This window comes from Macaca nemestrina, chromosome 18 (genome assembly GCF_043159975.1).
Source record: "Macaca nemestrina isolate mMacNem1 chromosome 18, mMacNem.hap1, whole genome shotgun sequence".
Classification (NCBI taxonomy): Eukaryota; Metazoa; Chordata; class Mammalia; order Primates; family Cercopithecidae; genus Macaca; species Macaca nemestrina.
Window position 1 is genome coordinate 54,860,832 of NC_092142.1, and position 24,061 is coordinate 54,884,892.

The 24,061-nt window shown below is 47.4% G+C and overlaps 1 protein-coding gene across 2 annotated transcripts in view; it reads right to left on the reverse strand.

The window, feature by feature from the left end:
* Positions 1–22,682, reverse strand: part of LOC105494076 (liver carboxylesterase 1) — a 35,694-nt gene extending 13,012 nt beyond the window's left edge. Inside the window, exons 1-8 of one of the 2 annotated variants that reach the window (XM_071084557.1) lie at positions 22,474–22,682; positions 17,970–18,174; positions 15,354–15,498; positions 12,539–12,672; positions 10,120–10,273; positions 8,385–8,492; positions 4,979–5,083; positions 426–464 (exon numbers count right to left, since the gene is read on the reverse strand). In XM_071084557.1, coding sequence (XP_070940658.1) covers positions 426–464; positions 4,979–5,083; positions 8,385–8,492; positions 10,120–10,273; positions 12,539–12,672; positions 15,354–15,498; positions 17,970–18,174; positions 22,474–22,525 — 942 coding nt within the window. In that variant the 5' untranslated portion in view covers positions 22,526–22,682. Of the gene's footprint in view, positions 1–425; positions 465–4,978; positions 5,084–8,384; positions 8,493–10,119; positions 10,274–12,538; positions 12,673–15,353; positions 15,499–17,969; positions 18,178–22,473 lie in introns of both variants that reach the window. The other variant, XM_011762180.2, reaches the window with a different exon arrangement.
* Between the last annotated feature and the right edge of the window lie 1,379 nt (positions 22,683–24,061).

Sequence of the window (24,061 nt, forward strand, 5' to 3'; positions counted from 1 at the left end):
TGGAGTTTCCTGCGTGCTGGGAGGAGGCGAGTGTCCTTGGACTGAGATTCAGGCTTCCCCTCTCCATGCCTAATCATCCCTGCTATCTCTGCTTCCTGATAGTGGAAGGTTCTGGTTCAGCCTCCTCCCATAGTGCCATTTTGAGGAGCAGACAATGTAAAAAAGAAGTGGAGTGGGCAGCGTCCATTCCATGCAGAGGTGATGCCAGGAGCACTGTACTGGGAGTCAGGAAAATGGGTTCCAGGCCTGCCGCTAGTCCTCCTGGCTGTGTTACCCAGGTGAGTCACTGCCCCTCTCTGGGCCTCAGCAACAAACACACAGGAGTTACTATAATTACCCAAGAGAGGATTCTTTCACTCACAGTTAATTGGAGCTTAAAGGTGCTAAGACTCAAAACCTGTAATCAAGAAACAAAAGGTCCTTACCTCTCTGGGGTCTCCATGTAAATCCAGAGAGAAGAATTTCTGTGAAAACAAAGGCAGAGTATATGGGTTAGAGGCTTCCCAGGAGAACACTGAGCTGAGTGACTGGGTCAACAGAAGTGGGCAGGACTCTGGCTCCGCTGAGCCTGAGCACAGGGTGAAGGCATAGCAGGGAAGGTTGGGCATCCGCATGGGAAGGACGGGCCAGGGACTCTGAGCCAGAGTTGATGGAACTCTGGAGAGGATGCCCACTGGTTGTGGCTGCCCAGCCCCCAATCGCTCTCCCCTTCCTCTTCCCCTGGGAAGAACATGCAATTCTCCTTCGGAGACCTCCTTCTTCCCCCATCACTCCATGAATTCATACATCTATATGCCACCTGGTGTGCTCCATCTCTCTGAACATGAATATTAGCTCAGGAATGGACATACACCCGTGTCAATCCAATAGAGTTTACCCCAAAATTTGTGCAGGAATTGTTTAGAAAGAGGGTTTTTATAAATTACCTTGGGCAGTATGGCCATTTTCACAATATTGATTCTTCCTATCCATGAGCATGGTATATTCTTCCATTTGTTTGTGTCCTCTTTTATTATAGATTCAATGCCATCTCCATTAAGCTACCAATGACTTTCGTCACAGAATTGGAGAAAACTGCTTTAAAGTTCATATGGAACCAAAAATGACCCTACATTGCCAAGAAAATCTGAAGCCAAAAGAACAAAGCTGAAGGCATCATGCTACCTGACTTCAAACTATACTACAAAGCTACAGTAGCCAAAACAGCATGGTACTGGTACCAAAACAGAGATATAAACCAATGGAACAGAACAGAGCCCTCAGAAATAATACCACACATCTACAGCCATCTGATCTTTGGCAAACCTAACAAAAACAAGAAATGAGGAAAGGATTCCCTATTTAATAAATGGTGCTGGGAAAATTGTAGCCAGAAGTAGAAAGCTGAAACTGAATCCTTTCCTTACTCCTTATACGTAAATTAATTCAAGATGGATTAGAGACTTAAATGTTAGACCTAAAACCATAAAAACCCTAGAAGAAAACCTAGGTAATACCATTCAGGACATTGGCATGGGCAAGGACTTCATGTCTAAAACACCCAAAGCAACGGCAACAAAAACCAAAATTGACAAATGGGATCTAATTAAACTAAAGAGCTTGTGCACAGCAAAAGAAACTACCATCAGAGAGAACAGGCAACCTGTAGAATGGGAGAAAATTTTTGCAATCTACTCATCTGACAAAGGGCTAATATCCAGAACCTATAAAGAACTCAATCAAATTTACAAGAAAAAAACAAACAACCCCATCAAAAAGTGGGCAAAGGATATGAACAGACAGTTCTCAAAAGAAGACATTCATACAGCCAACAGACACATGAAAAAATGCCCATCATCACTTGCCATCAGAGAAATGCAAATCAAAACCACAATGAGATACCATCTCACACCAGTTAGAATGGCAATCATTAAAAAGTCAGGAAACAAGTGCTGGAGAGGATGTGGAGAAATAGGAACATTTTTACACTGTTGGTGGCACTGTAAACTAGTTCAACCATTGTGGAAAACAGTGTGGCGATTCCTCAATGATCTAGAACTAGAAATACCATTTGACCCAGCCATCCCATTACTGGGGATATACCCAAAGGATTATAAGTCATGCTGCTATAAAGACACATGCACACCTATGTTTAATGCGGCACTATTCACAATAGCAAAGACTTGGAATCAACCCAAATGTCCATCTGTGACAGACTGGATTAAGAAAATGTGGCACATATACACCATGGAATACTATGCAGCCATCAAAAAGGATGAGTTCGTGTCCATTGTAGGGACATGGATGCAACTAGAAACCATCATTCTCAGCAAACTATTGCAAGAACAGAAAACCAAATACCGCATGTTCTCACTCATAGGTGGGAATTGAACAATGAGATCACTTCAACACAGGAAGGGGAACATCACACACCGGGTCCTATTGTGGGGAGGGGGGAGAGGGGAGGGATAGCATTAGGAGATATACCTAATGTAAATGACGAGTTAATGGGTGCAGCACACCACCATGGCACATGTATACATATGTAACAAGCCTGCACGTTGTGTACATGTACCCTAGAACTTAAAGTATAATTTAAAAAAATAAAATAATAAAATAAAAAATGGAAGTAGTAACTTTTACCAGAGTAGGAATGGATGATGGACTAACGTTAAAAAATAAACATATATCATACAACAAAAAACAAAATAAAATAAATAAGTAAAAAATAAAAATAAATAAAAAAAGAAAGGGTTTTTAAGCAGAGAGGATGCTGTCTTTAAACTTTCCAGGAGACATATCTGCCTAAGAGTGAAGCCAACACAGATGTGCAAAGCTGAAGGATAGAGAATGGTAGATTCTCAATAATATCCTGTGATCATCTGGATCCAGCCATGCCTGAAGCCATCAACTCCTGAGATTTCCAGTTTACAAGACGATGCTATTACAACACATTTCTTTTTCTGTTCAAGGCACTTGGGAGAGTCTCCTCATCTCCCATTAGAGAGCCCTGACTCATACAAGCTCACTGAGTCTCATCCTACCCCACGCTTCTCTTTGGTGTGTGTTCACCAACATTGCAGTGACTGTAATGTTGCCCTGTAGTTCACAGGTCAGACCTCTGCTCAGGATGTAACCAGTGCAGCTCCCTCCATTAAGGATTGTAGTCCCACTAGTCAGGAGTGTGTGTGTGTGTGTGTGTGTTTGTGTGTGTGTGTCTGTGTGTGTGTCTATGTGTGTGTGTGTGTGCATGTGTGTGTACAGGAGGCAGTGGGTAATCATGGAGGCGCTTCCACAAGATCTCAGAAAAACTCAAAAGGATGTTCCAGGATCTTAGGGATGGGTTTTCCCAAAGACTCAACTCTTGCCTTTTAACCTGAGTCCTCTGATGCCACATGCAGAATTGCTGGAATATTCGCCTCCTTCCAGGCATGAGAAAACAGGTGTGTTTTAATTCCTTGAGCACTTTGGTCACTTAGAGCCTGAGCCAAGACCTAAGCCCCAAGACCACACTGGACTCAACCCATGGAAACACAAGTAGAGTCCAGTGGTAGAGGCTGGCCCTGAGACCCAGGAGTAGCCTCAGGTCCAAGGAGAGAGTCCAGGGATCAGGCCACTCCTGAGCTTGGAATTTACACCCTTCTCCCTCAAAGGCAATAGTTTGCAGTGTCCCTGGGTGCTGTGTCATCTGGGTGTTTGTCCTGCTGGGCTTCCCTGTGATGAGAGACTGCCATGGCTGTCCATCAATCCTAAAGGTCCACAAGTCCTAATATGTGAGGATAGCAGGGCCAGCAGAAGATACTCTAGACCTGCAGGTGTGGGTTGTAGATCCCACAGTGTTGCTTCTGTGACTAATTTGAACTGTAACCTGGGCCAATTACAAAATTCATCCTTTTTTTTACCTCTATTAAAATGGGCACAATGATCTCAAAGCTGAATTTCTCAAGAAAGATAAGGTGGAGTCAGGGTTAAGGGCATGATCTCCCGAATTCCACTGTCTAGTCTCAAACCCGGCTCCTCCACCTTCCCTGTGAAGCATCCCTGATGACTATAATGAATGCGTCCCCTCTGTGCTGCCACCATACTCAACCTGCGAAGTATACGAATGTGTTTCTCTTTGGATAGTTCCTTGTGAGCGGGGAGCATGTCCACTTCATGTCTGTTTCGCTACCACTAACACCCACCCCTACATACTGAGCATGGATGGATGGATGGATCAATGGAGGGATGGATGGAGTTGGTCAATATATGAGGTTCACATGAATTGGATGGCTACATGAATAGATGGGTGAAAACTAGCGGATAGGTGATAACTGGATTGTTGGGGAGGAATGGGTGATGGAGTGAAGATATAAGGTGACTGGATGATCCATGGATGGTGGATGGATTGAAAATAGATAAATACAAAGTTATGAATAGGTGGACATTAGATCGATAAAAAGATATGAGTTAATTGGATGGATTAGTGAACAGGTAGATGGATAAGAAGATCATAGTACATGGATTAACAAATGGGTGGACAGATGACTATCCTAGGATGAAAACTGAGGTAGAGTCTCAGAAAATCTAGAAAACTGGACCACCACCAGGTCTAATACAGACAGTTTCTAAGTCAACCAAGATAAATCGTGACATCTTTCTGAAAATCTTTGAGCTTAATATCTCCATCCCCCAAATTCAGAATGATGGTGTCCCCTGGGAATATATGACATTTAATTTCTTAACGATAAGTGTGAAAACAAGAATGGCAAAATAATAAATTTTGGTCAGGATTGAGGATTGTTACACAATTTTTTATCATGTTGTTTTTGGACTTTTTTTTTACATGTGTGGCATTTTACACTAAAAAAGGACAAATCAGATTCCCCATTCAGATACTGAGGTTCCTGAAAGGTGAGACACTGTCCCAGGTAACTGTCCCAGGGCAAGAGTAGAGCTAAAATGAAGAAGTCTGGGACGAAGTTTACAGGGTTTGGGCTATGGGAACAGGCACACCTACCATTTTCAATGTTGTCTCCAACAGCTCCTCTTCCGTCTTCTGTCGCAGGCAGTGAACCATGACAGCTGAGGTGGTGGTTTGACACCCAGCAGCAATAGCAATTTGCTGCAAAGATCACAGGCAACAGCAGAGTTCAAGAGCTATTTCCCTTCCCTCCACCAAAGTGGAAAGTGGCATACTATCCCAAGCCCACCTTGTACAAGTGGCAGGGGGCAGCAGAAGATACTGTAGACCCGCGGGTGTGGGTTCCAGATCCCACAGAGTGTTGCCTCCGTTACTTGTCTCAATTGTAACATGGGTCAATTATGTAATCTCTCATCTCTGCTACCTTATCTCCATTGCAATGGACGTAATGATCTCAAGCTGAATGTGTCAAGAAAGACGAGGTGGAACTACGGTAGAGAGCATGGAATCCTGAATTTCCTTGTCTGCTTTCAAATCCCGGCTGCTCCACTTACCAGCCATTAGGCCGCAGGCAGTCCACCTGATTTCTTTGGGCCTTGGTTTCTCCACCCATGGATGGGAATAAAGACTGCACCTACCTCATGAGTTAATACATATGGGAGAGTGCCACGTCTCCCACACAATAAACACGTGCGGAATTGCAGGAGGCCTAGATAAGACGATTCACACAGAGGCACTTCAGAAGGTAGCGAATGTGCTTTAAAGGTGAGTTCTAAAGAAAAACACGATGTCTTCCCTTGTAAGACATAGACGGGGTTTCTCAGCTGAGTGAGGCGTCTGTGGCACAGCCAGGAGTTTCCAGCTGCTCATTTGTGTACTAGAGTCGCAAGCAGTAATCAAGCACAACTCTTTAAGGCATAGGTCAGCAATGTGCCCATCAAGGCCAAATAGTAAATATTTGAGGCTTTGTGGGCCACGTGGTCTGTGCTGCAACTTTAACACTGCTGTTGACATGAAACACAGCCATAGACATGAGGTAAATGAATGGGTGTCACTGTGTTCAAAGAAAACTTCCTTTATGGACACTGAAACTTGAATTTCATATAATTTTATGGTTCATGAAATATTATTCTTCTTTTGATTCCTTTCAATCATCAAAAAAATTTTAAAAACCTATCTTAACTCAAGGGCCACGCAGGCATAGATCCAATGTGACCATGAGCGATGGTCTGTTCACCTTTGTCCTAAGTCAAGCCACAGAGCAACACAAATTAGTGCACCAAGAACTCCTTCAATCTTTAAAAATATGTAAAAAATGTAAAAATAAAAAAAGCCCTCCTGAGAGTGAGGCTCCCTGATGCCTGTCCTGGGGATTGGAGTCAGTCTGCCCAGCACACTCTGGTTTCCTTCTTTTCTAAGAGTCCAGGGACATCGAAACAAAGACAGGACAGTGAGCCTCTCTCCTAAGTGACCTGAAATTGGGGCGGAGAGCTGCTAATGTAAACACACTCATTTTTCACAACAGAAAAGACAGCCTGACTACTTTCTGGAACCAAAAGAGAGTCCTTAAGCTTAGGGGCAGATAGGGTGCTCATGCAGACTGGAAACAAAGTGCAGCCAGAAAGAAGGGCACAGAGGGAGAGCAGGCAGGCTCCATGGTGGGGAGGCAGAGCAAGTGCACAGGCCGCCAGAGTCTGGTGCAGGTTCTGGGACAGAATCAATGCCCAGGGTGTTTCTCGAGTAAATAAACAGGGAACGGGAGAAGTAGAGGGCGAGACAGAGAGAGAGAGACAGACAGACAGAGAGAGAAAAAAGAGAGTCTACGATTCCCATCATTTTGTAATTTCTGTTTCCTATTTTTTCACAAAGCCCAGCCTCATCCCAGACCTCTATTTCCTTGAAAAATTAATTCTCCCTTTATAAAGAAGTGTTTGAGACAAGGTTTTGCTTTGCTTCCCAGGCTGGAGAGCCATGGTGCAAACACAGCTCACTGCAGCCTAGACCTCCTGGGCTCGGGTGATCCTCCCTCTTCAGCCTCCCATGTAGATGGGCCCAGAGGCTTGCACCACCATGCCCAGCTCAATATTTTGATATTTTGTAGAGACAGGGCCTCACTTTGTTGCCCTGGCTGGTCTTGAACTCCTGGGCTCAAGCAATCCTTCTGCCTCGGCCTCCCAAATTGCAGGGATGACAGGCATGAGCCACCACACCAGGCTAATGCTCCTTCTTGACTTAAGTTGGGTCAATGGGCGACTGTTGCTTATAACCATTGAATTCTAAAAAAATTCTCAAAAATTCTAAAAATTCTTGACATCCCCATTTTCTCTCCTATGTACCAGCCCTTTAAATTTGGATGCTGTCCTCAAACAAGCTTTCACATCTACTGAAATCCTCCATGCCACTGGCTCCAATGGGCACTCCTCAGCCTAGGTCTGGATTCCTATTTGTCACCTCTTCCTTTGGCTTCCAATCATTCTCCAGACAATGACAAAATCCTTGCCAGGGTCCTGTGCAGTGTGACCCCTGCCAACATCCCAGCTCTCAGTACTCGCCATGCTCCCCCTGCTCTCCCTGCGCTGGCCCCGTCGGCCCTGTCTCTGTCTCTCCCTCGCGATTGGGATGCGGCCTCCTGCCACAGGACACACGCATGTGCTGCTCCCACTCCCTGGACATTCCTTGCTCCTGACTCACTGGTCACTTTTCCGGCAGCCTTCTCTGGTAACCTCTTCCCGCCCCGGGACTCACTGATCTCTTTAGATTCTGCTGTAGCAGCAAGTACCTCACCTTCACTGCTCTTGTCATAGGTGACGCTTTGTAATTGTGTGATTCTGTAACTACTCATCTATTCCCTACATTATAGCAGAAGCTTGGGGAGTTGTTAGGTGTTTGGCTAGAATGCAGAGCCACATAAGGCCATATAGTGTCCACATTTCCTCCACACAGACATCTGGCTTTGAGCCAAACAATGACCTCTGCACACCTCTTGTTCTTGCCTTCACTTATTCACCTAGTTTTGTTGTGTGAACAAATGAAACAATGAGTGAATTCTCCAGGAACCAACCCTGGTTATCAGGCGCTCAGTGTGGAACCGTTCTAGGCCGACAGCCCACAAGTGGGTCCACAGAACTCAGACCCTGAGAGATACAAGACATCATCTCAGCCCACTGCCCCCTGCCCACTGCCCAACATGGCACCAGGCCCTGGCACATAGGAGGAGTGTGGGCACTGACAGGGCACTGTACTGCCTGCTGGACCATGAGCTGGAGTCCCAGCTCTGCCCTGATCACCTGCTGCCCTTGGCAAACCCCCTCCAAGCCCCGTGTCGGTTTCCTTGGTTGTGAAACTGGGACGTTAATCAAGGTGTCTCCTCGCCCTTCCTGCTCAGCCACTGATGCCTCAAGTGATTCTAGGAGAACATTAGCTAGAACCCACCGCAAGAGAGACCCCTGAGGATTCAGGAGCATAGAGCCAAGGGGGTGGGGGCGTCCACCAGGAGACCTACCTCAGCCAAGGGCTTGACATCACCTTTCTTCACCAGAACAGCAGTGAGAGCCACGCCACTCTCAGAAATGGCCCGGTGGAAGAGGTTCTTTGCCAATGGAGACAAAACCTGAGAGCAGAGTGGAGGAGAGGAGAGTTCATGCTCAGGAGTGGGGTCAGTGACTTGCTCGCTCTTCCAGGCTACATCTACCCCACCTCTGCCCTGACCCATTCCCCTGAGACCCTGGGGCTCAGTGGACGCAATGGCTCCTCACCTGGCCCTGCCTGCTTGCCAGGCTCTCCGCCCACCTGGCCACCCAAGGGAACCTCAGCGGGATTGGGACAGAGCACAGGGCAGGGACATAATGGGAGGTGTGTGGCAGCTGAGCCTAACCAACAAATTTATTGGAAAGGCAGCTTAGCATCTCCTAGCCACAACTTCCGAATCAGCATCTCCATTAATCAGAGTTTATCCTAAAAAGTGATCCTGGCGGCACAAGAATATTTCTAAGAATGCCTCTGCTGTTTATAATGATACACACTGGAAATAACTCACAGTTCCAATATTATACAATTGGGCTAATAAATGGTTTTTCATTTTTATCATGGAATACTGTGCAACTGTAAAAGATACTATTAAGGGACAGCACTTAATATTTAGTAAAATAGTTGCATTGTATTATAATATTCAGGAAAGTACTTTTGTAAATAAAAAAGACAAAGATAGATAATAGATGATAGGTAGATTCATTGATAGGTAGATGGATGGATAGATGGATAGACAGATAAATAAAAAGTCAAGGAAACAAGACTAGAAAAATCCATGTCAAACTGAGCACAGTGACTATCCCCGGGTTATGGGATTGTAGATGGCTTTTTGTCTTTCTTAGGCTTATCTGTATTTTTCATTTTTCTCTACTTTAAAAAGTATAAAAATTTTTCCTCTTGTATTCAAGTACAAAACCAACACAGGATTGAAGACTCCAGCAGTGGGCTGACCCTCTGCCCACTTCGAGGCAGGCAGAAGGCTTCCTACAGCTCCCGGCACTTCTCATCTGGTTTTTCACCCCAGCTCCCCGTTTCTCCCGCACCCAATCCCCCACTCCAGCAGGACCCCTCACACCCCCAGGTTGCATCTGTGTCCCACAACCCCTGCCCCATCCCTCCCTATCCCCGGCTCCATCCCTCCTTCCTCTGCCCGCCTCCCCTAGCCCACCAGGCCCAACAGTCACAGAGACTGTTGCCTCCTTCTTGGGCATGGACCAGCCATCAGACCACCCCAGAGGAATCCCCAGCCTGCTCGGTGTCCATGTCCCCTCCACGCGTAGTTCTGTTTTAACTAAACAATGAGCTCTGTCCACCTCTTGTCTTTGCCTGCCCTCACTCATAATTTATGCCTATCCCTACTTCCCAAGAGAAGGGATGTGAGTACTTATGTGAAAATGAGTGGGAAGGAGAGAGAGAGAGAGAGAGAGAGAGAGAGCTGAACCAAGCTAGAAGAGGAGAATGCCACCATTGCAGGCTGCAACTGGAGATTCATATGGCCCCGCAACACTAAGCTGAGCTCTGAGCTTCCTGGGGGTCAAGGAGAGCTTGTTCTTTAGCTTTCCACCTCCTGATGCTAGGCAGTGAGTAGGGTCAGTTCCAAATCCAGGTATTGTAATCAGAGGTATCCATAGCTGGACTGACAGGTATCCAAGAGGTCTCATCAGCATCACATCAAGCATGGGGTTGGACCTGGTGCCAGGAGCACTCACAAGAACAGAGACACTTTCTCCTCCCGCTGACTCTCCAAAGATGGTCACAGAGCCTGGGTTCCCTCCAAAGCTGGCAATGTTGTCCTGGACCCAGTGCAGGGCAGCCAGCTGGTCCAGGTGACCCCAGTTCCCCCGGCTGTGTTCATCCCCTGTGCTGTAGGGAAGAGAACAGGTTGAGGGTGGGGAGCAGAGATGTCATGGCAGGACCTTCAGGACTAGAGATGGGGCTGGGGGCTCTCAGGGAGCCTTTAAGAATAAGACTGGGCTTCAGCATCTCTGAGACCCTGCCTTTATTCCTACAGCATTGTGGTGATGTATAGTTCTACATTCACTCAACTGGCAACTATTTACTGAGCATCTACTGTATGCCTGACACCATCCTATGAGCTAGAGCACATCCGAGAGCAAAACAGGCAACACCTGTGATGACACAGAGCTCCCAGTACAGATCACAAGCAGATAAACAGATGTATAGAGAGAATATAATGATGTTAGGTAGTCAAAGTGCATTGAGGTAAATACAAAGGAATAAGAAAAAAAACAGGGGTGGCACAGGGGGTGCCATTTCAGATTGCAATCAGGGAAGGCCTTTTGGAGGCAGTGGCATTTGAGGTTTTGGAGGCAAAGACCTTCAGAAAACAAGCACAAAGAGCACATGAGCCTTGTAACTCTCCGAAGAAAGGAATTCCAGAAAGAAGAAAAAGCAAGTGCAAAGGCCCTGGGGCCCAGTGAAGGAAAGTGTGAGTCAGGAGGTGCAGCTAGAGGAGCCCTGGGGCCCTGATAAGAACTTTGGCTGTCATCGTAGGGAACATGGGAACCCCTGCAGGGTTTTGTGCAGGGGCATTGCAAGATTCAACACACATGTTAAGTGATCACTCTCAGTACTGTGCGACATAGTCTCAGGATAAAAGTGGCAGGAATCTGAAAGTGTTAGGATCATAATCAAGGTGAGAGACAGAGAGCTTTGACCGGGTAAGGAGCCAGAGAGAAGGTGCGAAGTAGTGGATTCTGAAGGTGGAGCCAAGAGGGTTGTGAGAAAAGAGAGAGTCCAGGCTACCCTGAGGCCTTTTCCTGAGCCCCTGGGAGGATGGGACAGCAGCAACTGAGTGGAGGTGCGTGCGGTGGGAGGAGCAGGGGGTCTCTGTTGTGGAGGGGCAGTGGGAGTCAAGGATTCAGCTTGTCCCTGGGAAGAGTGGGGCGCCCTTTAGACAGCCAGGGGTGGGGAAAAGGCAGCGAGTGACGCCTGCGGGATTCAAAGGTGAGATGGGCTGGAAACAGGGGCTCTGGGCTGCTCCCTGGGATCACTGGAATTAGTAGGGAGGGAGAGGGAGATAAGAGAGGCCTGTGGACAGGGAGGAGGAGGGACCAGGAAAGGGACTGGGAAGGAAGCATGTTGCAGTGGCTGAGCGGCCATTGGCTGCTGCTGCGAGGTCCTGTGAGGTTGGATGGAGAGCAGGGGCAGGTCATTGGTGACTGCGATGAGACCAGCCGAGTGGCGTGTTCAGGAAGAAACCTGACTGGCATGGGTCGAGGAGACACACGGAGGAGAGGAAGTGGAGAGAGATCGTGAAGCAGCTTTATCATAATGGGGAGCAGAGACACAGGCTGTGGCTGAAAGGGATGAAGATGATACTGCCAAGACTGACCTGGGATGCCTTGGTCATGGATAGACCAGAACCCATCCTCCATCTCCCTAGGCAAATATTCTCATCAGTGAGTGGAATCCCTCCCACAGCCCTCCCAACACTCGCTTAGGGTTGAGGTGCTGGGATGGTAACACTTAGAAAAGGTTCATAGTAGTTTGTACCTTGAAGGAGATCTGACTCCTGTCCCCATGGAGACCTGATGGGGAAGACTCCATCCTTGCTTCATGCACTTGCCAGATTTCAAGCAGAACATGGGGTGAGAGGACCCCAACACTCCTCCAGGAAGGAGTCAGATGCTCCCAAACCCCACCTTTTGCAGCCCCCATTCCTTCACCCACAACATGCTCTGAGCTCCCTCTGTGACTCTGCCCCTTCCCTGCTTTCCATGAGAAGTCAGATGTGTCAACCTTCAAGAGCTGGGCTGCCTGCTAAGTGTCATGACAGAGAAACGCAATGTGCTGGATAAACATAGGTGAAGAAGAGATGAGTCTCTCAGTGGAGGTAACTGGGGGCTGGGTCTTGCAGGATGAAGAGGAGTTCTTTAGGTAGAATAAGCATTCCAGGCAGAGGGAACAGCACATGGAAAAGCTCAGAGGCAAGCGGATGAGTGTGGCTGGGGAGTGAGAGGGTAGGTAGTGTACTATTATGAAGGGGCTTGGATGCCTTACTATGGAACCTAGCTAAGGTCCCCTGAGGGCTGACATGACCAGAGCTGGGTCCCAGCAGCCTCACGTTGGGGGTCAAAGTGCAGTGAGGAGAGTCTAATTTCTTACCTGAAGAATCCCCAGATGCCCAGGCGATATTGAATGGTCACCACCACCACGTTTTCATGGGCAGCAAGGGCCAGCCCATCATAGGTTGATGCTGCACCCACCACCAGCCCCCCTCCATGGATCCACACCATCACCTGGGCAGGGAGGAAGCAACATACCAGTTATAGGACACAGAGCAAGGGAGCACTCAGAAGGCGTCTTGTTTGGTGACCTACCTGTTGGTCACAACTGAAGGAGGATGTTATCCAAAGTTCACCAGCGCCCAACAAGGTTGCAAAAGGCAGTCTCTCTCCTCCAAAATTCTCCCAACCGGGGCCCAAGCCACCACCCCACTGCACATACCCTGGCTGCCCCTTCCTTTCTATCCAGCCTCCAGTGCCTCCTCCTCCCAAGGTTCTTCATGCTGAGAACATCATCATGGGTATAGCAAAGGCTAAGGATGTCGTGTTCTCCCCCTCACTCCCTCAAGCCTGAACTGTTCATGCAGCTCAGCGTACCCTTGAAGAGCCCTTGTATCTCAGCTTCATCTCAGTTTACTCTCTCATGGTGAAGTAAACTTCTCTGTGCTTGAATGATTGTCTCGAGAAGCACACATGCCTGTGATGGTGTCTCTCCCTTAAATGCCTCCTCTATGCCTCTGCATTCCCAAATCCTATCCATCCTGCACAGCGCAGCCTAAAACCCACCCGCTTCAGGATGCCTTCAATCAATGGACTAACACTGTCTGAGAACTTACTATGTGCCAGGGACTCTGCTAATACCTGAGGATGAGAGTGGAAACAATTCCTCATGCATGGTTCTTGCATTTTAAAAGTCCACATAGCAGGGAAGAAGTGAAATGGGTTAAAATAATAATATTGTAATAATAATATTAATAAAATAAAAAAGAACTCATAAACTATGTCCCAAGTGCTGTTCTAAGCACAGTAAAATAAACTATCCACTGGGTAGGTACTAATTCTGTCCCATTCTCCAGGTGGGAAAATGGAGGCACTTAACCTGCCCAAGGTCCTACAAATCAAAAATGGTAGCAGCAGGACTTTAACCCAGGCAGTCTGGCTCCAGAGTCCACACTTTGAGCTGCCCAGCATACTGCAGGCGCCGGCCACAGAGCAGTGAGTCCACTGTTAGGGTAGGGGTACGAGCCTGCCTCTGCCTACTTAGCCAGGGACTGAGATCAAGCTTAGTGGTCACCCTTGACTGATCATATGTGATGATTTCCATTTTGAGGAAACAGAGGCTTAGAGAAGTTAAGAAACTTCCAAGTCTCTCAGCAGAGGCAGAATCAGGATTTAAACCTAGACCATGTAGTTCTAGAACCTGTGGCCATTCCTGGAGGTTCTCCTGCCTCCAGGTTCCCAGAGCCCCTGTTTCTCCCACACATCTAATCCCTGCCTGCCTCCTGGGGAGGGACTGAGTGTGCATCCATCTTTGTGTGAAGGCTGAGCCCGCAGGCTGGCCTGCAATAACATACTGAAGAGAGAATATGTCTCTACAGCCCAGATGGCAAGATATTTGAAGGCAGAGGCTGTGTGGAGTGGGTTCATGTTCCTCCTTTTGCTGAAACACCGGGTCTGACTGTGTATATGGGGCACTGAGTACACAATAGAAGAAAGAAAAGAAGGAAAGAAAGAAGGAAAGAAAGAAAGAAGGAAAGAAAGAAGGAAAGAAAGAAAGAAAGAAAGAAAGAAAGAAAGAAAGAAAGAAAGAAAGAAAGAAAGAAAGAAAGAAAGAGAAAGAAAGAAAGAGAGAGAGAAAGAAAGAGAGAGAGAGAGAGAAAGGAAGGAAGGAAGGAAGGAAGGAAGGAAGGAAGGAAGGAAGGAAGGAAGGAAGGAAGGAAGGAAGGAAGGAAGGAAGACAGGAAGACAGGAAGACAGAAAGAAAGAAACTTTTTTCCCCACTTCCTCTGTCTTACAAAGCACATGTAGAGACAACTTCTAGTCCCACGTTCGCAGACCTGCTCCCCCACTCCTGGGCACCATGCCACGGTGCCCCTGGGAGACTGGCTGGACACAACACCCCTTGTTTTTACACCCTGGAGTGGCCTCCTTTGCCAGAAGATTCTACCTATCCTGCAACCTGCAGCTGGCAGCCTGCCCCACCTCCTGCCCTTCACTTATTTGGGACATGCTGACTCACTGGGTCATCAGCCTTTGCCAAGACAATTAGGGAGGGAAAATAGGTAGAAAAAAATCCCAGATATTTGGCCAAAGGCAAAAGGAAGTGCTTCTGGGTTTGTCCCACGTTTTTCCCTTAAAGCCCATACCTGGACAGTGAAAGTTACCCCAGATTAATGTTGGTGTGCTGGAGAAAGGCCACATACAAGCTCAATGCCCTACTCCGTGTCAAAAGCACTGGTTTGAAGATCAGAAGACTTGAACCAAAACTACCCTACTGGGTGACCTCCCCTTCCCTCTGGGCCACAGTTTCTCTATCTGAAAAGAAAGAGTTGGGGTATTGGTTTTTCTCTAAGTTTCTTCCACTGCTAACATTATTGAAAATCATGTCTTACCCACTCTGTGTATCAGATTGTTCATCTAGTAACTAAAAGTAATTATTCTCATCCTTCTATTAGCATGAGGGAACTTGGAACAATTAGGATGTTCATTAAAGATGCACAGCAAACTCCTCCAGAGTCCCTGTGTCACGAGGGGAAACTGAGGAGTGGAAAGCCTGTGTTTCCTGTGGAGGCCCTGAGGTCCTGGCCTTGAGGTGCAGTTCCCTCCTCAAGCTGCCTTCATCCCCTTCCCATCTATACTAGAAGATCCGGGTTCCTGGAACTGACACACCTTGACCGGGGGATCCCAAGGCTTACCGGCAGCCTGTTTTTCTTGGTCAAGTCAGCAGGAGTGTAAATATTGAGGTAAAGACAGTCTTCAGAAAGCTTGAGAGGAATGTTCTCTTTTCGGTTTGTAAATAGCTCTGAGAGTACCTGCCCTGCCATGGCATCTTGGGAGCACCTGGGGAAGGGGAAACAAGAACCCCTGAAGTTCAACCACATCTAAGCCAGGTGTCATCTAAGGCAGCGCCTTGGACTGGGAGATTTAAGCCTGAAAATGGACTAGATATTTACAGACTCACGACACTGTAGTGAGTAGGAGGCTATCAGGGGCTCCAGGTGGGGGCGCTGGGATTTACTGAGGTCTCCTAAGACCAAGCAGAGTGAGAAGGGCTTCACACCTCTTCCCTTCCCGGAGCATTTGGGACTCCCAGCATCAAGGAGGGGAGACAACAAATACACTGATCCTCCCTGGGAGGTGACATTTCCCTGATAGCTGAGGAGGGAAATCTTTGTGGGACAACATCAGGAGAACTGTGCTCTAATTTGTCTCTCCCACGCATTTACAGGGTGACTTTGGGTGAATTCCTTTCCCATTCTGGGTCCCAATCTGCCAGGTCTAAGTGAGGGGAGTGATTTCTACATGGGTCTTGGAGCCCTGACACGCCAAGATTCTACCATCTGCCTCTCTCAGGAAAGTGCTGTTGGTTACCCTGATGAAAGATCTCAAGGATACAACATAGATGAACACTGGTAATAGTTATTGAGTCCTTCCAGTGTTCCAGGCACTGTTTTAAGTACCCTTTGTATATTAACCCATTTAAGCCTCAGATCAGTCCCATTACATAGGTTCTATTATCTCCATTTTACAAATGAGAAAACTGAAGCACAGAGAGGTTAGAGAACCTACCCAAGGTTACATAGCCAGGAAGATTCCTGCCATGTGGTTCTTATACACAAGTATATTATAAGCCACAGTCCCAGATCTCAAAGTACCGGAAGGCAGGCGTCACTGCCCCCAGTAGGTACATGAGGAAACTGAGGCACTCAGGCTCTGGATGACACAGCTGTCAAGTGACAGAATCAGAGCCAGCAAAGATGACTTCTTGATTTCCATCCTGGGAGATTTTCCTACAGAATACCCAGTACAAGCAGCGTAACAATAATAATAATAATCAAAAGACATTCCAATGTGAAGAAAGGGAAAAAGAACTCAACTTCACTGGTCTTCAGATAAACACAAACTAAAGAGGAAAATACTATTGCTGTTATTGTTATTATTATTTTGCCTATCCAATAGTCAAAACATTTTTAATAACCCCAAGCATTGCCAAGAGTCTGCCAAATGGAGATTTTCATACATCAGTGGGAGGAGTGTAGTTGGAATATTTTGGGAGGGAAATCAAACAAGAGATATATACTCTTTCACTCAGAAATGTCATTTCTGAGAAGTTATCCAAAACTATTCACGAGTGTGCATAAAGGTTTCACATTCATGATGTTATATTATTAAAAACATCATATGTAACTTAATAACCCCAAATAAAAGCTTGGGGAAATTAATTATGGTTCAATACCCAATGTAATGCAGCTGTTAACATCAGGCTGTGCTATTTCATGGGATGGAATGATGCTCATGACATACATTTTAAAGGAAGAAAGTATAGCAACAGGCAAAAAACTGGAATACGAACAACATATTAGATCATAATACTTTACCATCTAAAACACTGATAGTTGTTCTCGCTGGGTGGTGGGATATTGTATGTGATTTTAATATTCTTACTTTTCCTTCTCTGAATTTCCTAAATTTTCCATAATAAGTATATATTACTTTTGCAGTCACAAAATAAAAACAGTATATATTATTTTTTTAAAAAGGAAAGAAAGAAGGCAGAGGTGGACTGCTGGAAAGCCTCCGAATGCCTGGCTACTGAGATGAGTGGGGTCCACTCTGATGCCTGTAGGGTCCTTGGTACCCTGGGGAGTGGTGGTGAGGCCCATTAGAACCTTTGGGCTTTTCTTCCCAGCTTGGCCAGGGTGAATGGACTTTTGGGCTTTTCTTCCCAGCCTGGCCAGGGTGAATGGACACACCTCCCATCCTTCTCCTCAGGAATACGGAACTGGGCACACTTGAGAGTTGAGCACTTGCTGAGCGGACACCTCAGTACACTTGCCACCCACACACCTTCTGGCCCTCCCTTCTCCCCACTGTGTCAAAATTCAGAACAGAGGAATTCATGGGATCCTTCCTTCTGATCTCCCTGGCCTGCTTAAGTGCTTCTTTGTTTCCAAGGCACTTATCCCGTTCTAATATTTCACATAATCTATGGAGTAATTTGCATGTTGTTCTTCTCTGTCTCCCGCTGCTAGAATGCACGCTCCATGAACCTAGGGATCTTTGCTTTGTTCACTAATGGATCCCAAGAACCCAGAACATGCCTGGCACACAGTAGGAGCTCAATAAACATGTGTTAAATAATGGACTCCAGAATGCTGTGAGACTTCTGGAATGTTCTTAAGGATCTAAAATGATCTTAAGGATTCCAGAGCAAAGGATCAACCCATCGGGGGAACTGCCTTGACTCCTTCCTTCATCACTTTGAGGCAAACATCCCCCACAGACACATGCCACAGCCATCCCTGGCTTACATAGGAGGGTAAGAGGTGGCATTCTTCACGAAGCTCCATGGCTCTGCAGGCTGCGGTGGAGTAAACCTCAGGGGTCCAAGAGGGGGCTTGGCAAAAGGGATTCCCAGGAAAACGGCCACAGGCTGTGCAAATCCTTCTAAGCTGACGAACTTCCCCAGCACTTTGCCATGCACGGTGTCCACCACAGGTGGCGAGGACGAGTGCCCTGCTGGACATGGAGAAGAAATCAGATGCATCAGAAGCAAAAGGCTGGACCTGGATTCCAGGTGGGGTTTGCCACTTTCTAAGTGAGTAATCTTAAATAAGTCACCTAAACCCTCTAGGCCTCAGTTTCTGTTGATATACCATAGGGATGAGGATCAATGTCCTTCCTAACTCATCGAGCTGGTTTAAGGAGCAAATTAGAATTGGAGGCATAAAAACATCCAGCCAAAAATAAATGCAAGAAGGAGAGCTACTAGGAAAGAACAAGACATTTAGCTTTCCCCTTAGAAGCCTCTGGAAACATTTATCCATTACAATCCTGGCACTGAGCTGCATGCTGGATGAGAGGACGAACAAGGGGTGCCCCATATTCTCAGAAGCACTGACCCTTATAGGGAAGGGTCACATATAGACCTGGGCCTACAGCTGGGAAGGAAGTGGCCGTGTCCTGGGAGAGGTACCCATAAGACAGTCTAGGAATTAGAAGAGGGGCAAGGCCTTCTGATTGTGGGCATCATGGAGGAGCTGGGACTTGCGGTAGGGGAGGATTGAATCAGAGGAGATGAGACGCAGAGGGTGGTACACAGCAGAGAGAAGAGAATGTGCTGAGGCTCAGAGCAGCAGAACGCAGAGCCTGTCTGGGAGAGGGGGCTGGCCCATGTGCACCAGGTGGAGTGTGTGGGGAGTGGAAAATATTCCTGGAATGACAGAGCACATGTCAGGGAGGCCCTAGAATGCCAGGCTAAGCACTTGAGTTTTCTTTAGTGGACAAATAAGCAGCAGGAACCGTTCCAGATAAAGGATGTGATCAGGTCAAGGATGATTCTTCTGGTGGCCCTGGGCAGGTCTGCTCCGTTCTTGCAGCACAGACACTGCTTCCCCACTGAGCTGAAATTCATTTCCCGCATCCTCTGCATCAGTCCTGGTTCTACCTGTCATGGGACTATACTGGCCTGATCTGACCTGCAGCTTGTGGCCTTTCAGACACTTGATCTTGCTGCCCACCCCTCAGGTCCTATCTGGCTCCAGTGACCTCAGTTGATCTAAGCTTCCCTCCTAGGAAATCATTTCCAGCCTCTTGTCCTCCCAGCTGCTCTGCTTTGGATACAGACAAGACGTCAACACCTCCCTCAAGGTGTGGGGCTAGAACAGAACAGAACAATTCGGATTTGGTCTTAAAGGGGAATATCCAATCACAATGGAAACCTCTTATGCAAAGCCCAGTTACACAACAGACTCCATGCTCATCTTATCAGTATTCAACCCTGTAATGTCAATATTTAGCTTCTTCTCTTTTGTTGTTGTTGCTAATTACAAATAATACTGAGATGAACATCCTTGGAAGCATGTTTAGCGACATAGCAATGGGTGGTGGCATTACAGGTGGCCTGTTTCCTTGGTGATTTCCATGTTTTCTGCACTGTATGGGATTTCTGGTCTTCACCTGAAATCCTCCCACCCCATCTAAATTATTTTAAATTTTTAAATAAAAAAAGAAAAAATATGAAGAAATATGATTATGTCTAAAAGGTATTTTGAAAGACTTGGAGACCAGGCTTAGTGGCTCACCTGTAATCGCAGCACTTTGGGAGGCCAATGCAGGCAGATCACTTGAGGTCAGGAGTTCAAGACCAGCCTGGCCAATATAGTGAAAACCCCTCTCTACTGAAAATACAAAAAATAGCTGGGCATGGTAGCATGTGCCTGTAATCCTGGCTCCTCAGGAAGCTGAAGCAGGAGAATCACTTGAACCCAGGAGTCAGAGGTTGCCGTTAGCTGAGATTGCACAACTGCAATTCCAGTCTGGGTGAAAGAGTGAGATGGAAGGAAGGAAGGAAGGATGGAAGGAAGGAAGGAAGGAAGGAAGGAAGGAAGGAAGGAAGGAAGGAAGGAAGGAAGGAAGGAAGGAGAGAGACAAGGAAGGAAGGAAGGAACTAAGAAAGGAAGGAAGGAAGGAAGGAAAGAAGGAAAGAAAGAAAAAAGAAAGAAAGAAAGAAAGAAAGAAAGAAAGAAAGAGAAAGAAAAAGAAAGAAGGAAAGAAAGAGAGGGAAGGAGGGAAGGAAGGAACGAATGAACAAACTAAGGAAGGAACTAAGGAAAGAAGGAACTAAGGAAAGAAGGAAGGAAGGAAGGAAAGAAAGTGGGAGTGAGGGAGGGAGGGAAAGAAAAGAAAAGAAAAAAGAAAAGAAAAGAAAAGAAAAAGACTCAGTCCCTGACCAGAGGTGGGGGAAATGGAAGGGAAAGAAGACCGAGATGGCTTGTGATGCTGGATCCCTGTTTACACAGGCTCAGTGGAGATGTCAGTGAGGTATCGTGGCAAGATGATGCCACCGGACAAGCGCACTTCAAGGCTGGAAGTTTGTGGGGGAGCAGGGCAGAATCTTCTCCTAGACAGTGAGCATACACACCATGGATGTGTATGACTTCATCGAAGATGTCAGTGTGAGAGGGAAGGGAAAAGAACAAAGATCAAACACAGGGACCACTACAGCCAGGACAGAAGATCCATCAGTGTAGGGAGGAGAGAACATTCCAGTGTCCTGGAAGCCCAGGGAAGAAGAGGTCGAGGAACCAGCTAAGAGTGCTGAGGGCTTCAGGGAGGTGGAGGAAGGCCAAGGCAGAGAAGAAACCCCTGGGCTGGTCTTTCTCAGCTCAGGGATTCATTCAACGGGATGAGGAGGATGACAGCCAGAATGCCAAGGGTGAAAAAGTGGGTGAATGGGGGGAAGCAGAAATAAGAATGAGAACAAGAGCAGTTGCCGCTGTTGTTATATGAAACATGAACATGGTGGGCACCTACTATGAGCCAGGCATGCATTCCAGTTTGTTTAATCTTCAAAGAAGCCTTGCTGGGTAGGCATCAACATGTCCATTATACAGAGGAGGAAACTGAGGAAGTGAAGGCAGCCTGTATGGTCTTCCTAAGGAAGGAAATGGATGGCATCGCCAGGAGTAACCAGAGGTAAAGGAACATTCAGTTTCAAATAGGATTCCTCTCTTCCTCTGCCCTTCCCCACAGTTCCAGAGCTCTCACACTGTCAGGCTGCCAGAAGGAAGACAGGATGCAGACGGGGCCTGGGCTGTCAGGATTCAGGACCCAGAGACAGGCCCAGGCAGGATTTTCGGGTTGATCTTGGGCAAGTACATTTCCCTGTGTGAGTCTCAGATTCTCCATCTATAAAATGGCACGGGGGCATTTCGAGGCCCCTCGCTGCACCCCTGTATGTACCATGTCTTTTGCTTTCTGTATTCTGATGCTCTGGCATCTGAGGCCTTGTTGACCTTGGAGAAACTGTCCCTCCCAGAGTCCAGCCAACCCGGAGCCCACACCCCAACCGCCTCTTTGGTCGGGTGGCCACGCCCTGGCCACTACCCACCTGCCCTAATCACGCCAGGGTTAGGTACAGACAACCAGGAACAGTCCCTGTGCCCCAGAGCCTCCTGAATTATCCCAACTCGCCAGTCCTCAGCCTGCCTGCCCTGCCTTGCAGCTTCTTTCCAGTGGAAGCCACAGTAAAAGCCCCCTGGCCTGAGATCCGCCCTGTCCCCTCCCCATGCTCTGCTGCTTCCCCTTGTGCCCCGCCCACTGGTGTCCTCCTCCTGTTGAGAACATGAGTAAGAAACTGTCTTTTTAATGGCAAGAGGTCCTGATATAGTGGCCTGACCACAGCTCAAATTTTCTATTCATATACTACGTTTTTAAACAAAGCCTTTATTTATCCACCCCTTTTTTGAGCTTTCTACATACCAGGGGCTGCCAAGAGTGCTTTAGAAACAACGACTCATTTCCTCCTCACCAAAGCCCAGTGAGGTAGGTAGCAATGCCACCTCTATTTCAGAGAGGGGGTAACCCAAGCAGGGAAAAGCTCAGTCCCTTGCCTAGGGACACACAGCTGTGAAGCGCCCAGTGGGAACTCAAACCCACGCACTCTGGCTCCAGAGTCAATGCTCTGAATATTCTGCTGAGCCGCTTTCCGTGATCCAGCCATAACGGCACTAATTAAGGGACAGTAAACTGAGCTGCCTAAATTTCTCGTGTGTGAGGTCTGAGGTGGGCCAGCTGCCGGCCTGCATGGGGGGAGCAGTGCAGGGCGGTCTCAGGATGTTCACGCTCCCTGCATCTCTGCGCGAACCGGGCTGGCCAGGCTCAGCTGCTCCAAGTCCAAGTCCAAGTACGGAGGGCGCGCACAGCCGCCGAGCCGGACCTGTTGTGTTTGCCTTTCTATGCATCTGCGTCAACCTCGGCCCAGAACAAGGATTTCAAAAAGTGCCCCGCATATTTGATTTCAGAAGGACTCACCCCAAGCCGTGAAAGCAGCAAGAGTGGCCAGGACAAGAGCACGGAGCCACATCGTGGAAGGGCGACAGTTTTCGGGGCCTGCGAGGTCTCCCTGCAGCTCGGAGGGACTGCGCTGTCCAGCCCTGGAGCCCAGCCCCACCCGCGAGTTACAGCCCTGCGATGCCAATTGCCTAATCCTCTAACTGGGAGATATCAGAAAAGCCCTGCTGCCTTTCCCCAGATTTCCCTGGGCTTCTATTGGGACCTCAAGCCACGCCCACCCACAGTTCACCCTCTTTCATCAAACCACTCTGGACTACACTCTCAGATTACAGAGAGCTGTAGACTCGCCCAACTACTTGTTACATAAGGGTTTCTCCCTTGCAGGACTCTAACCTCAGTGCGCTGTGAGGGCCCCCAAAGTCCTGCACCAGCAGGCAGATGCTTTCAGGCAAAGGGGAGGTTTAATCTGAGGTCCTCAGAAAAAATTTGGAAAATGTTAGAGCCACTGACACCTCACAGCTCAGCTGTGTAAGTTAGGACATATCTCAGCTCCCAGAGCTTGTGTTTCATAGCGTTCCAGGCTCTCAAGCTTGGAAGCGATCTTAAATTTCATCTAGTCCCCTGAGGCCTGAATTAGCTTCACAATATCCTGCCAACTGGCCCAGCCCCTGTTACACACCATCAGTATCAGAGAACTCACGACTTTCCAAAGCATGAATTTTTGGACAAAACGTAAAAATGAACTTTGTCGTCCCAGAGTCCCTGGCTCTAATCATCCATCCATCCATGTACCCATCCACTCTGTGAACATTTACCAAAATACTTGGCACCTGACCACATATAATGAATACAAAGGCTATTTCAAGACATGGTTCAGCTTCTCAGGGGGCTCACCATTGGTAGACAAGACAGATGGGGTGGAGAAGCCACAGGGGTGATATCAAGGCAATGTGAAATCACCAAATTAAGGGAATACAGAGCGCTCTGAGCACACCTGGAAAACTGTCATTTACAAGCTGCTGGGGACACAAGGATGTCGTTCAAAGCCTCTTTCATGGGATCATTAAATGTCCAACAATAGGGAATTAACTAAACACACTCTGGTATAGCTGGCTAAGGAGATATGATGTATTCACTCAAAATAGTGATGTGCACAGCTATTTATTAACAATGAAGACAGGATACGTTGTGAAGGAGAAAACAACAGGTTATAAATTGTTGTGTGGTGCAGACAGTTCCTCAAAAAGTTCAACATAGAGTTTCCATATGACCCAGCAACTCCCCTCCTAGGTGTGTAACCAAGAGAACTGAAAACACGTCCATACAAAAACTGGTACACAAAGAGCAGTGTCATTCATCCTAGTCAAAAAATGGGCAGAACCCACATGTCCATGACCTGATGAATGTGTAAATAAAGTGTGGTCTATGCTTGCAGAGGCGTATCATACAGTCATAAGAACATGCTACAATGTGGGTGAGGCTGGAAAACATCATGGTAAAGGAAAGTAGCCAGCCACAAAAGGTCACATGTTGTATGATGCTTTTTATATGTAATTTCCAGAATGGTTAAATCCATGGAGACCGAAAGTGGTTGACAGGGCTGGGG